General features: G+C 41.7%; 1 protein-coding gene across 11 annotated transcripts in view; it reads right to left on the reverse strand.

The window, feature by feature from the left end:
* Positions 1-6,738: 6,738 nt before the first annotated feature.
* Positions 6,739-14,952, reverse strand: part of GATAD2A (GATA zinc finger domain containing 2A) — a 141,135-nt gene continuing 132,921 nt past the window's right edge. For 8 of the 11 annotated variants that reach the window (XM_073592336.1, XM_073592407.1, XM_073592396.1 and 5 more), the window contains 4 exons: positions 12,065-12,354; positions 11,407-11,590; positions 10,704-10,772; positions 6,739-9,167 (listed from right to left, as the gene is read on the reverse strand). In XM_073592336.1, the coding sequence (XP_073448437.1) occupies positions 9,040-9,167; positions 10,704-10,772; positions 11,407-11,590; positions 12,065-12,354 (671 nt within the window). In that variant the 3' untranslated portion in view covers positions 6,739-9,039. The remainder of the gene's footprint in view (positions 9,168-10,703; positions 10,773-11,406; positions 11,591-12,064; positions 12,355-14,952) is intronic. The other 3 variants (XM_073592388.1, XM_073592381.1, XM_073592372.1) reach the window with 1 other exon arrangement.

A 14,952-nucleotide genomic window follows, 5' to 3' on the forward strand; every position in this document is an offset into this window, starting at 1 on the left:
CTAAACTGGCTTTGGCTGTACTTCTCCTTTAAGGTCTGGAGATTCAAGATAATGTGGATGCCCCCTATGGGTTTGGAAATTGTGAAGTGGTTGGAGTAGAATCCCTGGAACTGTGCCCCCACAGAGGACAATGACACCCTGCTACAGAAGAGGTGACACAGGAAGGTTGGAAATAACAAACCAATAAGGGGGGGCTTTGTATAAAAGTCTAGCTTGAAGCCCTGGAAACCACCTCCTTCGCTCAAGTATCTGAGAAGTTGGCTGCCCTAGTGTCCATAAAGGCCAACTGATGCCTTTAACACTTTGGAAAGTTGGGGGGGGGGGGCATGACAGCCTGTGATTATCAGAAATCTACCCACACCATGTTATTGCCAAAAAAGAATAAAGATTTGATTTCAAAGATCTGGGTCACAGTGACAGCTGTATATCGATTAGGGGGGGGGAAGGGGAGAGAAGAAAAAAAATAAATTAAAAAAAAAAAAAAAAGTACTTGGAGGTGTTTTTTTTTTTCATTCAAATAATTACAGTGCTATCATCCATACAGAAAAAGAAGGGATAATGTAAGTTAAACAGTGTGTTTGGTATCGCTTTAAAGAGGCTACCATGGACAGCTTCAAGTTGCTTTTCCTCAAAGAACAAGTGCTTCTTCCATGTAGGTTCTGCAGCACAACACTCCATACAAATAGTCCTTCTCATGTTTACTGACAGGAGGTCGATCTAGGTGGTGAGATAGTAGACTTTTAGTAAACTCTCTACTCTATAGTTCAAAGCTGCTGACGTGAGCTCTAAAATGCTCTATGATCAAGATATCAACGCCCCTATTGATCAGGCCCCTTCTAATGGTCTTGAGTCCAATCAGCTAGGGTTTAGCAGATTAGAGACCTTGGCTGTGACGTTAAACAGTCTTGGAAGCCCTAATAGAGCAAAGACTGGTAACAGCACTGTCAGAAGATGCAGGCTGAACTTAAAAGTTTTTAGATGGTGCACACTGCATCAATGATAGCAAAAACCAGCCTTTATATTTTGGAGTAATAGCAAGAGACTACAATGCCTCCTGGGTGGAGGTTTGTTCAGAAGGCCCCTTTTACATGGGTGATCCAATCAGGACTGCCGGTTAGTTTTTCAGGCGGACCTGTTTGGACCCTCCAGTCTCTATGGCGCGCCTGATGTTAGTGGACAAATATCGGCTGATAACCGCCGCCATCTGATCTGTCAAAAACAGGCCGATGGGGGACCCGTTACCCATCCGTCTGGCAGAGCAGATGAAAAAACGGACAGGCGGGCTGTGCCCGCTCATCCGCCTGCTCAGCGGGGATCAGCAGTGTGAACCCCCGCTGAGCAAGCAGATATCGCTTTACAGAGGCGGTAGTGTGAAAGAGGCCTTAAGGATTTGATATCAGTCTCAGCAGCTGAGAGCTCAGAGACCGTGGGCAGGTCTGATTTAGATTAAGCCAGGGAAAGCGTGGAAGTGTGCCTACGGCTTCTATGGCCGAATGTAGATAGAACAGCCGAGCAGTTTCCCCGATCACATCCCACAGGCAGAGCTGCAGGTGGGTGTCGAGTGCGCTCCTGCACTTGGCACTAGTTTGGACAGGAATACATTTTGTCAGGCGGCGTAATCTCCACCCGAAAGATGATTTCTAGTCCTGGCCTCTGACTGGATGTCATTCAGGGGCCAGGAAGCAGGAGAGGAAGACAGTGTGGCGCTGGCACAAGCACCGTAAATGCAAGTAACAAGTTTGTTGGGAGGGGGGGGGCAGTGAATGAGGTTAATGGCGGCAGGTGTCAGTGTAAATTACTCCTTTATTCTGGATTAGCGGTCAGTGGCAGTGTTTGTTTTTTTAATAAACCCCTTCGTGCTGCAGCATAAAGGGGTTAATTAACACCGACACTGGTGCCACTAATGCAGTTAATGGGTTAACTGCAACTGGTAACTAATGCATCGGTGACCAGTAGCGGCATATTAACCCCTTCATGCTGCATCAGTGACACCAGTGTCAGTGTTAATTAACCCCTTTATGCTGCAGCATGAAGGAGTTATTAAACACTGACACTGGTTCAACTAATTGCGCACAAAGGGGTTAATTACTGCCACTGCCCACCAATAGGGAGAATAGTTTAAAATAACACTACAGACCATCAGTGCAGGGAGCCACCGGAGAGCGGCAAGAGGGAGCCCCTTCCGATGCCCATAAAAGCAATCCTGCGGCTAACTTGGCACTAGGATTGCTTTTTACAATAGCTGGGGTATATCATTTTAAACCCACAAACTAAATATGAATGTTAGCCGGTCTTAAAGTACTTTTTTAAAGCAGCAGAATTCCAGCTTAAACCTAACTAGACTTAAAATCGCCCCTTGCCCTCCTAACTTATTTTTAGGCCACTCCAATCTGGTCATGTTCTCTCACCTGTGTGAATCAGTGGCGTATGCAGGGGAGAGGAGGACGCACCAATAACAGCTGGGACATGGGAACCTATGGGTGACATCATTACTCCAGGTTTTACCAGCCGTTGACAAGCGCTATCTCCTTTGCAGCTGCTGCTGGCCGACGCAGGAAAGATCTCATGACTGGGGCAGGCTGAAACCAGATAAGTTTTTTCTATTTTTTACAGTGACATTTGTTTATATTTTTTATAGGCTTTCTTTATGCCACTCTTTTTTTTGCTAGTTTTTTTTTTTTTTACATTAAAAAGGATGTTGCACACTGGTGATCTTTGATCTCCTCCATGATGCTTAGGTAGATCTCCATTTGTCAAAGATTGCCAACCCCTGCCCTAAAACCTAAAATATCCAAATCACTATTATCCAAAAAGAAAAGCTGTACATTCCCTTTTTTAATCACTAACTCAAAACATGCTATAATGTGTTAAGTGTAGCTCTTCTCAACCTAAACTCCTATTTGAGGATTTTATGGCACATGATACTTTGCACGGATTTGAGCAATTTTTTTTTTTTTTTACACAGATGTAAAGCAAATATGCTGTATTTGTTTATTCATTTTTGAGTTATGATCAAAAAGCTCCACACTAGTTATATTAAAATCCCACATGGCCAAATCTGCCAGAGACAGAGCAGAAATGGCCACACCCAACAGAGCATAGGAAGACACAGGGAAATAGTATAGACTCTAGCAGAGGACAAATCTCCAGGTCTTCAGTGTCAGGCACCTCAGTAAGTATATTGCAAGCAGCAACAGAATAGCAGCGACAAACCAAGGCAAGTACCACAAGTCGCTTGCAATCATGGGCAGCAGCAGGAAGATGCTTCCTCAATGCTGAATGGCAAAAAAGAACAGAGCATGTCCATCAGGTGGCTGACAGTGGTGCTCAGTCCTTCAAAATTGGGCTACATGCACATTTGTATCTGACAGCAGTTAAAACACCAGTAATCTGCACTGGAAAAAAGGCTGAAATATTTCCTGCAGATAGTTGCATTTTATAAAAGTTTAGCTGCCTCAGTATTTTCAGGCATGTTTTCCTCAATACCTCAGGCACCTACTCTTCCACTTTGTTGTTAGTTTCCTGAGCAAGAGCTGTGCAATTCAAATGGAGTGCAGAGCAAAGCTGGTGCTCATTACTGTGTGCCTGCTTGAGAGTAAGGATGAGCTCCGGCGTGTTCGCATGCTGCACATGCCGAGCCCGCCAGGAAGTCAGCAATGCGCTGCGCTAATCACAGGCAGTGAGACATTTCCTGATCTCTGCAGCCGCACATCAGGAAATGTCTCACTGCTTGTAATTAGCACTGTGCATTGCAGAGTTCCTGGCGGGCTCGGCACGTGCAGCATGCGAACACGCCGGAGCTCATCCTTACTTGAGGAAAAGATTGAGGAGGTGGTTCACTTGCACAGCACTACTTATATATTATTAAAAAAAACCCACAACAAAATTCATGGTACTGTGGTACTATGCGACTTGGTGCTCGCAAATGCACTGTTGCAATCTGCATTTCTGGAACCTTTAAAAATGGGCATCCACATGCGGATCATAAGGGCAGTGCGGTTACCTACAGTGCGGGAAGCACACATGGAAGGCGCCTTTCCCACTCTGATGTGAGCTGGCCTTAAGGCAAATTAAATGAAGATGGGAACATCCCAGCATCTAACACGGGGATATTTTGTCCTGATGTATGAGGAAATCAGAACTGCTCAATGAATATAAACTTTACCAGAATGTCAGTGTCCATCTTTGACAGCTTACTATTTTTAGACCAGGTCTGCAAATAATGAATACCAACATGAGGCTGTATGAGAAGCAACATGAGAAGGAAAACAAACATTTCAGGAAGAAAAAAGGGAACACAATGCACGCAATGGCAAAAAATTCCTGTGTTGAATTTTGAAGATTGAAGACACAGCCAAGTCCTATAGGACTTGCACTGTGTTGCACATTGGCCTTGGGGTCCTCCATTTACTGCCTCAGAACCAGATACCCCCAAATGGAGATCCCCTGGGCCACCACCTTCATGAATACTCATGGCGTCATTGATGGGGCAAAAGAGTAAAGCCGCAAAACTGAAAATGTTCCCCATCCACAAAACGCAAATAATTCTGATGAGGCAGAAAAATGGGGATGTGGAGATCCTTGATGTCGACAGAGACCAGCAAGTCTCCCTGATAGAGCAAGAAAATTACCGACCAAACGGATTCTATACAGACTCTATGCATGAAGATCAAAAACCTTCAGTGTGCAGCAGCCCCCCTTATACTTACTTGGGCCCCCTCCTGATCCAGCGATGTGCACGACTGTCTCAGCCATTCCTCTTCTGATTGTCTGAGACACAGCAGTGGCACCACTGGCTCCCGCTGGTGTCAAAGTCAGTTAGCCAATCAGGAGAGAGAAATGGTGGGGCCAAACCGCGGCTTCATGTCTGAATGGACACACTCGACAGGGAGGGGTCAAGATAGCCAGTGAGGGACCCGAAAAGGAGGATCGGGGCTGCCCTTTGCAAAAAACACTGCACAGAGGTGGTAAAGTATATCAAGTTTTTTTTTTCCCTCTCATTAAAAATAACAAACGACTTTAGTATCACTTTAATGCATTCTATGCATTAAAAGGTGAAAAAACCTTCTGTGCTGCAGGACAGCCCCCCCCCCCCCCCCTTCTTACCCGAGCATGATCCGATCCAGTGATGTGCATTGGAGCAGCGGCTCACCACTGTCACCCACCTCATTGGGCAGTTTGATGGCAGCAGCATCCATTGGCTCCTGTTGCCATCAAATGCTGTAACCAGGGAGCAGGCCTTAGTTGCTTGGCCTGTGTTAACAGATGCAGACTGGGCGGCTCAGGAGCAAGTATGCATGGGTGCCCCATGGGGGCACTCGCCGAAGAGGGGCCTGGAGCCCCAGCGGGGGACCCCAAAAAAAAAAAAAAAAAAAAAAAGGATGACTGGGGCTGCTCTGTGCAAAATCATTGCACAGAGGAAGCAAGTATAACCATGTTTGTTATTTTAGTTTTAAAAAACCAAAGGCTTAATATGTCACGTTAAAAACAGGCCACCGGCACTATAAGAATGTTAGTTATTGAGAGAATCCATCTTGTCTAGATGGAACCAATCCTTGTACAGATCATCGGCAGCAGGAGCATGCTGGGTTGAGCGCTTTCCAAGACCTCAACCCTGTCACCTTGGGCTGTTAATTTCTGCTTCCTTTAAGTTTGGGGAATATTTGAGGATGAAGATTTCTCCTTAGAGGATTCATCTGCTATGGAGGGTTAGGCTTAATCTGCTCCCTTTGGGCATTGCCACCACCTCCTCCTCTTGTAACTATAAAAAGTGCAAGGGGAAGCTTCTGTGGGGTTGAGGATACATCCTCCCGACAGGAATCCATATATATATATATATATATATATATATATATATATATATATATATATATATATATATATATATATATATATATATATATATATATATATATATATATAAATAAATTGTTCCAGCACAGTGGAAAAGATTTAAATTCCCTCTAGGATACAAAGGTACCCTTTGAAGGGGTGAATGAAAAAAAGGGGTGCTGACTCAGAGCCACAGCTGGTCTGTTGCCTCAAAAATGAGTTTGTGGGAAGACCATCTCTAATTAGAATGGAGTTTTTAGTGCCAAATCTACCATGCCCACAAGGGTGAATTACTGATGGTACCAGATCAAAAGGGGAGGGCTGGCCTTACAGTGTTGCATCACCTTGAGGCCTGATGTCCCTGGACTCTGCAGCCTGTGCCAAGAATAGTGGAGTTGTGCAGTGTTCAGTTGCAAAAAAGGGCAGAATCCAAGATCGCTCACAGCATTGTGGCTAAAGCACAAGTGCGCAGGAGCAACAAGCTGTGTCTGCACACTGAATCAGAGCATCTAACACTATCTCACTTGGCCCGCAATGAAAACCAGTGGCGCCAACAGATCTGGACACCATGGCTCACAGGCACAGTGGGGAAAATTGCAGGCACATGTGAGTCCCACAGACAGCTTAAATGCAGTATATAGCACTAAGTCACACATACATCCAGGGGTGCACACATGCAGGGGTGGGTTAAGTTTTGCTATTTGCCAGTGTGCTTCATCTGGAGGTGGATCATAACACAATGATCTACAAATGAACACTATGTCCTGTGAGGTACAATTAAGAAAATCCTGATTTTCTCTTCTGGCTATAATTTACCAACATTTCCTAAAAATAAAGCAACGCTTTTGTGGGACTAACTATGGAGACCATAAAATGATGTAAAAAAACACACAGAAAGAAAATGAGTTGGCTTAGTTATTTATTAATATTATTCAGAAATGCGGCTCTGGCCAGTGTGATTAAATAGAAACGGCTAGTTCTATCAGTGGTGGGGCATCCTCAAATCCCACACACTAGCAGGCACACACACACTATGATTTTCCGACAAGTCAAAAAACCTGCACTCCTAATATCAGGAGAACAGTATTATTTTAACTAAAAACCTCCATCCAAAACTATCCCTATCTTGGGTGGAGGGTGATGCAGGCATCCTGTATGTAAAGTTATACTTTTTTCTTGTAGCCCTATGTGAACATCAAGTGCACAAAATTCTTCGAGCAATCTCTCCTTGCTGCAAAAGCTGCTGCCTTTGCTGGTGGCCCATGACTGCCAACAGGGCCAGTTGGCAGGCAGCCGCAGTGTATGTGTGCAGCAAAATGAATCACCTGAAAACCTTGCTGACTTGAAAATTCATAATGGGCCTGCAATTGCAAGTATAAGTTCACACATCAACAGTCTTCATTACACAACACCCAAATTTAAATAGTTTTGGTTAGAATTATTATAATATATATAATAAAAATAAATTGCAAAAGAAAAGAGGGATAGTTAATTTGACGGATTCAAGAAATTGTTTGCTAAACCATTTGTACTCCTCAAATTAGGAATCAAAGCTTGGAGAACAGATGATCTAAGTGGTGTAAAAGATTTTCTCCTTTGCAGGTCATTTATCCAACAGTAAAACATGAAACATTTTAAGGACAAGTGAATGGGTTTACAAAGCAATATTTCCAAGGTTTGTGCATTTGCATTTAAATAAGTGCCCTCCTCCCCTCCACCAAAAAAACAAAACAAAAAAAACAAAACAAACACCCAGGAGTTGCAGTTTGTTTCCCCAAATACACCAGAGTGTCTTATTCTTTACTTAGATTTTATGTGGGAGCAAAACATGGAGGGGAGGGGGAAGCATGATAAAATGAGAAGTTGCCCTGAAAACAGTCCTACATTGTGGAATGAAAAAAAAAAATATTTATATATAGCAGTCTCTCATACTAATCCATCATACACACAAAGTCAAGTTTAAATTCTATGGTTTATCATTTATACAAATAAAAAAAGAAAAAAAATAAGTTTCCATTCCCTCCCAAAAAAACAAAAAACAAAAAAAACAAAAAAACTAAAGTCCTAAAACAACTGCATATATCAAAAAAGTATCTAAACAGATATCCACACAACAGAAAGAGGATCAAAATAAACGTTATAAAAAGGGAAGAGGATTTAGCATTTGACAAACTACTTTTTTGCCAATCCGACCCTTCCAATGGCCTTAAATTAAACCTGGTTTACCAGCAAAACTGGGGTAATTTCTTGGTTACACTGAAACTGAACACAGGGAAAACGTAAGACTGTCCCATTCAGCTTTCCATTTTATTGTTGCAATATTTTTTTTTTTCCTAGTTTTTTTTTTAATTTTTTTTTTAGCAAAGTCAGTAGACAGGAATAAAGGACAGCCATCGAAACAGCCTGAAAATCAATTCTAGAATAATGCAGCAGTTTACCTAAAACAGAGGCCTGAATCAACCCCACAAAATGTCCTCTAACCCTTCACAAGCTTAAGTCCAGTGAAAAATAAGCAAACTGGATTAGAGCAGAAAGAGTTGTATTCAAATATCCTTCTTCAGATAATGAATGTCATACAAATGGGCCATCCACAGCAACACACTCTGTGAGGCATAAAAATTTTTTCATAGAGCTATTTAAATAGAACTATATTTGATGCATTTAACAAATGCTTTTGGTCTGACTGGACCTGTTCTGCTCCAGAATAAGAAGTGGACCTGATCAATTCAGCCATGCGGAAAAAAAAAAAAAAAAAATACTGCCTCCTTCAATTTATAGGGGGGAAAAAAAAAAATCCAGTTATAATCTTCCAACTGCATTGTGGAGAACTCTGATGCCTTCTTTTATGTCAGAGTATTCTTTTTTTATTAATGAAAATTAAAAAGAAAAAAAATTGGGAGCATGATGGAGGTTATGAAAATCCATGACACTTGCCAGCCAGCCTAAAAATTAAACAAAAACAAAGTGGCTTTTCTTTTTCCTGTGAACTCCCCTTTCTAGACCAAAGCACACCCAACACCTTACTTGCAGGTTGCTATCAATGTTTGTAGTTGTAGTAAAAATGTAAAGGAAAGGCGTTGAAACAAGGTCATCCTTCTGTGCGTGGGATGGAGGGAAAGGACAGTATGGGTAAACAGTCCTTTCTTGTCTCATGTTCACTAAATTTAGGTTCGTCTTTATTTTTGTCACTTCTGGAGGATGGATTCATTATTTCCACGTAGAGGACTGGGTGATGGAGCGGGAAGGAATCATATCTAGGAGGTATTCCCGTTGGCGATCCACAGCTGCAGACTTATGCACAGCAAGGCCAGGGTTAACAAAGGCTAACGTTCCGCCTAAAATTTAACAAAAAGCAGACACTTAGTAAAAAAAATAAAATAAAAACACCATATTTACAGTTATGCCCCACATGAGCTGGTTAACACTTAACTATGGCAAACATTTTTCAAAAACATATCTTGCACTGCAACATTAAGGAATAATAGATTTGTGAAAGATGAATTGAAGAGGAGTCTGGATGCATAAAGATATTCAATAGTGGCCAGCCATCCATACACTAGCTCTTCCATCAAAGGTCATTCCACAATCCTGCACATGCAGATTGCATGAAGGTGAATGCCTGCTTAAAAAGGAGAGGGGAGGAGGAGTGTTTTAAAAACACCAAGGGGAAAATTGGCTGAGAAGAATCCATCCTGGCCAATCGACTTTCCCCCTAAAGAAGCCTGGGCAGAGAAATATCCTCAGATGATCTACATACAATGGTTCTCCAATCTAACCATATATGGCAAAACATTTTCAGATGTCTAAGAGATATTTATTATGGTCAGTCTGATAAAAATTGCCTTGTCTGTAATTTAACATAGAAAGTCGCTATATCCTGATAATGTACAACATATTGGATAGCAAACCTACAGTATTGTCAGATTTGGGCAAATATCAGTTTTTGTCATTTGGTAAAAATCCTGCTGCAAGGCTCCATTTTCAATTCAGTTTCTACATTTTCTTCCAACAATACAGAAACACAGATTAAAAAGTGTTTAGGTTTGACCTCATATTAAATGGTTTTGGTAAATCGTAAGGAAATTTGTACAAGAACGTTGTATAATGTATGGCCAGCCTAAGACACAAGCAGTGTCAAGTTTCATTCTAGATAAAATGCAAATACATATTTTAGAACAAGCTTCTAGTATATACATCAACCTGAAAGTGGTTCTTAAAACTTAAAGTGGAACTTCATTTTTTTCACTAAAGTTATGCCAGATGACATCAGGCTGGCCCCTTTTGCAAGCAGACACCAGAGTCCCACGATTCCCCGCTCTGAAACATTCGGTCACCGCTTTTCTCCTAAATGTACTCCTAACCTTTTAATGTTATTAAATGAAAGTGTCGATAGCATGTCTCCAGACATTGAAAAAAAAAAAGAAAAAAAAGAAAAAGAAGATGATCAAAGCCTAAGGCAACCTTATTTGTGTTAGCACTGTAATAATGATATGCAAGTTAACAAGGAATCTACACATTCATTCCCTATCTAAAGAGTAATTTCAGGGTTATGTACAAGATGACTTTTAAACAGGACTTGCAAAGGCTCTCTAGTTGACCATAAAAAAAATAAAATAAAAAAGGTCTACTTAATCAGAGGTCACTGGAACAAATCTTAACCTAAACACTGTCTGATTACCATAACCAGAAGTCCTTATGTATGTCCAGAAATCCTTGTAAAAATCACCTACCTGTCCCATAGTGCAAACAGATCCCTGGGAAGGCCTGTTTTCAGCAATAAAATTTGGAAAAAACGTTTTTATGAAAAGACAAATGCTGCATGACATGTTTAGGCAACTTTGTTGCAGCAACAAAGCTGCTTGTTTGCTTACCCCTGTGCATCTCCACTGATTGTTTCTTTGATTGTTGTGTCGCTATGACTCTCTGACTAGTAGTTTGCCCTATAGAAGACAATTATACCCATTTGATGCAGTTATATTAAAAAAAAAGCACCTCAAAAATGAGGAATGAAGTTATATATAATAAAAAGCACTTATTTTGCTGAAATATGAGAGAACAAGTTGACTTGCTTGTAATACCTGTGTGTCTCCTCCCACTGCTATTCCTTTCCAGGAAAATAAATCTGTCCACAGGACAATGTGAGGAACTTTATAAAAACCATTAATATTCATTTTAGACCTCATGAATAGCGATGTCTGAATCTAGAACTGTTCTGGTCAACAATGACCAGACTATGCACAAAAATGTTCCTTTCTTCAGACACAATTATACAGGAGACCAAGAGTTCTAGAATATCTCCCAGACAGTTGAATCTAGAAAAAGGCATTCATCTATGTAAATGTATATGGGGAGAGGTTGAGAGAATGTTTAGGTTCTAAATTTGTTTCACCAAGGAATAGGAGACGAGCAATATGAAGAGAGAAAAGGTTAAGGTGGCTAGTAAAAGAAGAAAATGCAATAATCCCAATTTAAAAAAAAGTATGAAACTGTCATGTGAATTACCAAAATATGTTCACTACACTTCTACAGAACAAAGTCAGTACTAAGCATAAAGGGGCCATACAGGATGCTCACCTGCATTCATTGAGGTCTTTTTCCAGTTTCCAGGTGCCAGATTGGTTTTGTTCAGAGGACGCTCTCCGGGTTTAACCAGTCTGTTGGCAATGGTGGCTGCATTAGGCAGCTTGGCCGTAGTTGGGAACGTATGCAGGACGCCTCGTGTGGTCCCCGACAATCCACGTGATATTGGTGTAGGGCTCTTTAAAAAGGTGTTAGAAAAAAAAAAATATACACTCAATGCTATGCAAACCAAAACGTTTTTAAATTATCTAGTTATCGTACCCACGATCCGAAAATCGGATGACAGATCGTCGTTTGTTTTTTCTTTTTGCATGCTAGTCGCATATTGAACATGAAGAGCTTACTAAAGTTACAAAAATTCTCATACGACAGATTAAACAAAAAAAAAAAAAAAAAAAAAGGGAAGTGATGTCATGTGTTGTAGTGTATTTGTAGAATAATTTTAGTGCATGTTCGATCGGATAATAATTGGATGAACTGTCGCGATCGGCTCTCGACAGCTCTGTACTAATGATCCGATTTTCGTACGATCGCTTCAAAAGCGGTATTTTTTGTACGATTTTCGGATCAGGTATATGGGCAATTAAAGAGATGTATTTATAAAAAAACTGTACACATTTCACAACATCGTTACAAATGCATACTCCCTTACTTGTTTCAGAGTGTGATGCTGTATAGAATGCTCAGTCTTGATCTGTGCAGGGGAAGAGCTCTGCTGCAGTATCCTTTGTTCAATCTCTTGCTCCTGTTGCAGAGCTTTGACAAAGGCAGCCTTCAGTCGGTTGGTATGCTCAGCTTTCAGTGCCTTCTTTTGGTTAGAGGTCATGCACACATCACACATGATGGTCCCATTCTTCTCCTGCCTCCAGCGACTGGTGAAGTCAGTCTTGCATTGGGCACAACTATAAGGCTCATGAGAGGGGGGCTGTGGAACAGTTTTACCTGGATAAGGATAAGAGTAGAAAAACTTGACTTGCACAGGCAGTTTTTAGAAATAGAATATTTGACTTGCTGTAAAAACCCATTTTCTTGGAGCACATTACAGGACACAGGATGAGTATTCAGGTACATTGGGTTATGCTAACTTATGGAAACCGGACACTGGCAATATAGGGAGAAGGACAGCACAGTATAATGCCTCCCACTCCTAGCATGCCTCAGATAGCAAGCAGTATAAATCAATTATTAGAATAGGAGGGAAGGAACCGCTGTCCTGTTAAAAAAAAAAAAAAAAAAAAAAAAGAAGATTTTGATGCAAGTCAAATCAGATTTTCTTATAGTGTAAATAAAGGATATAGTAAGGAAGGGCCGAAAATAGGACATGGCCTGGGCGGGGCTCCACCCCCCACCACTGGAGCCGCCCATCACGGGGGTGGTCCTATAGCGCAGGAGAGCCGCCGCCTGGTTGATTACAGCACCGGGAACATCACAGCCTTCATTTCAATAGCTGTGTGTTCCCCGCCATGCGCCGTCACATACAGCCCCTCCCCCTTGTCCGGGGAACTTTGATAGACAGATAATCTGTCCCAGGAAATCTGTGATGTTTCCAGCGCTGTAATCAACCAGGAGGCAGAGGCTCTCCTCTCTCTTCCCCTGCACAGCCTGGCTGCACTGGGGGACACAGCCTGGCTGCATCTGACGGGCACTGGTGAGGCTGCATTGAGCTCTTGCACCATGTCCCCAGTCTCTGACCATCTCCTGTACCATGTCCCCAGTCTCTGACCATCTCCTGTACCATGTCCCCAGTCTCTGACCATCTCCTGTACCATGTCCCCAGTCTCTGACCATCTCCTGTACCATGTCCCCAGTCTCTGACCATCTCCTGTACCATGTCCCCAGTCTCTGACCATCTCCTGTACCATGTCCCCAGTCTCTGACCATCTCCTGTACCTGCTTTCTTTTCCTTTTTTATCTTCAGTGTTGCTTCTCCTCTAACCAAAGTGCTGTCAGAAGTGCCACCTCATCACTATCATCCCTCTGACCAGCTACCCACCTCGACCAGAGCGCCCTTATCTCCTCTCTGTTTCATCTCCTGTACCATATCTGCAGTCTCTGATCATCTCCTGTACCATGTCCCCAGTCTCTGATCATCTCCTGTACCATGTCCCAAGTCTCTGACCATCTCCTGTATAAAAATATTTTTTTTAAAAACAGTCATTTTCGGTATCGGTCAGTTTTGGCATCTGTCTCGGTTTTCGGCCTAGTGCATTTTTCATTTTCGGTATCAAAAACCCATTCGGTGCACCCCTAGAAATTTCCCATCACTTCCTGTCCCACAGCCAAAACAGGAAGCGAGAGGAAATCCCTCCAAAATGAGAGAATCCTGCGGCATCACCAGAACTATTGTCCCATTGAAAGATTTCCCCTCTAGAAGGTGTTCTAGGTCAAGTCAAATTTGTGTTTTTTCTTTTATTACAGATACTTATAGATAGATCGAGATCGAGAGAGAGAGAGATCGAGAGAGAGAGAGATCGAGAGAGAGAGAGATCGAGAGAGAGAGAGAGATCGAGAGAGAGAGAGAGATCGAGAGAGAGAGAGATCGAGAGAGAGATCGAGAGAGAGAGAGAGATCGAGAGAGAGAGAGATCGAGAGAGAGAGAGAGATCGAGAGAGAGAGATCGAGAGAGAGATCGAGAGAGAGAGAGATATAGAGATACAAACACACACACACGATCGAATTAACCTACCAGCATGTCTTTGGCGTGAGGAAACCCACACAGGGAGAACATGCAAACTCCAGGCAGGTAGCGTCATGGTTGGGATTCAAACTGACGACCCTAGTGCTGACATTTCCAGGAAAACAGTAAACAGGACCTTTGTGAAATCTCCATAATGGGGACACAGACAGCAATAAAACCTGAAAGGGGTTCCATTCCCTCTCCCAAAAAAAAAAAAAATTAAAAAAAAAAAAGTTCTGCCTAAATTTTAAATCGCATTATGGGAGTGTTCAGCTATATAGGAACCAGGGTGGATATAAAAAAAAACAAAAAAAACAAAAAAAAAACTGATCTTTTTGATTTAAAATCGGATTTTAATAAAATGCCTTTGAAGTAAAAATCTATCTAAAGATCATTTTTTATTTAAGATACATTAATACTTTAGTTTATTCAGCATGAAATGGAGCTTAGTTATGTAGCATGAGGCTGTATATTCTGCAATATTTACATTTTTGGTAAACTCATTCAATGAATCCAAGCTCTGCAGGCTGAGATAACATGCACTGCATTGATGCATTCCCACAATAACCATGAGATAAAACAAAGTTCAGGAATAATATCCCATTGTTTTGCAAAGCTATGTACACTACAAACTAAACCTATAATTGGTTCCCATGTTTGGTTTTACTAACTTGATCGCTTATTATTCTAAATAGGAAACCTTCATTTTGTTAGCAAATATTAAAGATTCTAACTACCAGCAAAATGAGTCCTTACAATTAAAGAGCACCTGTCATTTCAGATCCATCATGGCAGCACCGGTTAGCGGGAATCCACTCACCTGCTGCCGCCATGTCCCTCACTTTGTTGTGTCTTTGCCGCAT

The sequence above is a fragment of the Aquarana catesbeiana genome, linkage group LG01 (assembly GCF_042186555.1).
Source record: "Aquarana catesbeiana isolate 2022-GZ linkage group LG01, ASM4218655v1, whole genome shotgun sequence".
Classification (NCBI taxonomy): domain Eukaryota; kingdom Metazoa; phylum Chordata; class Amphibia; order Anura; family Ranidae; genus Aquarana; species Aquarana catesbeiana.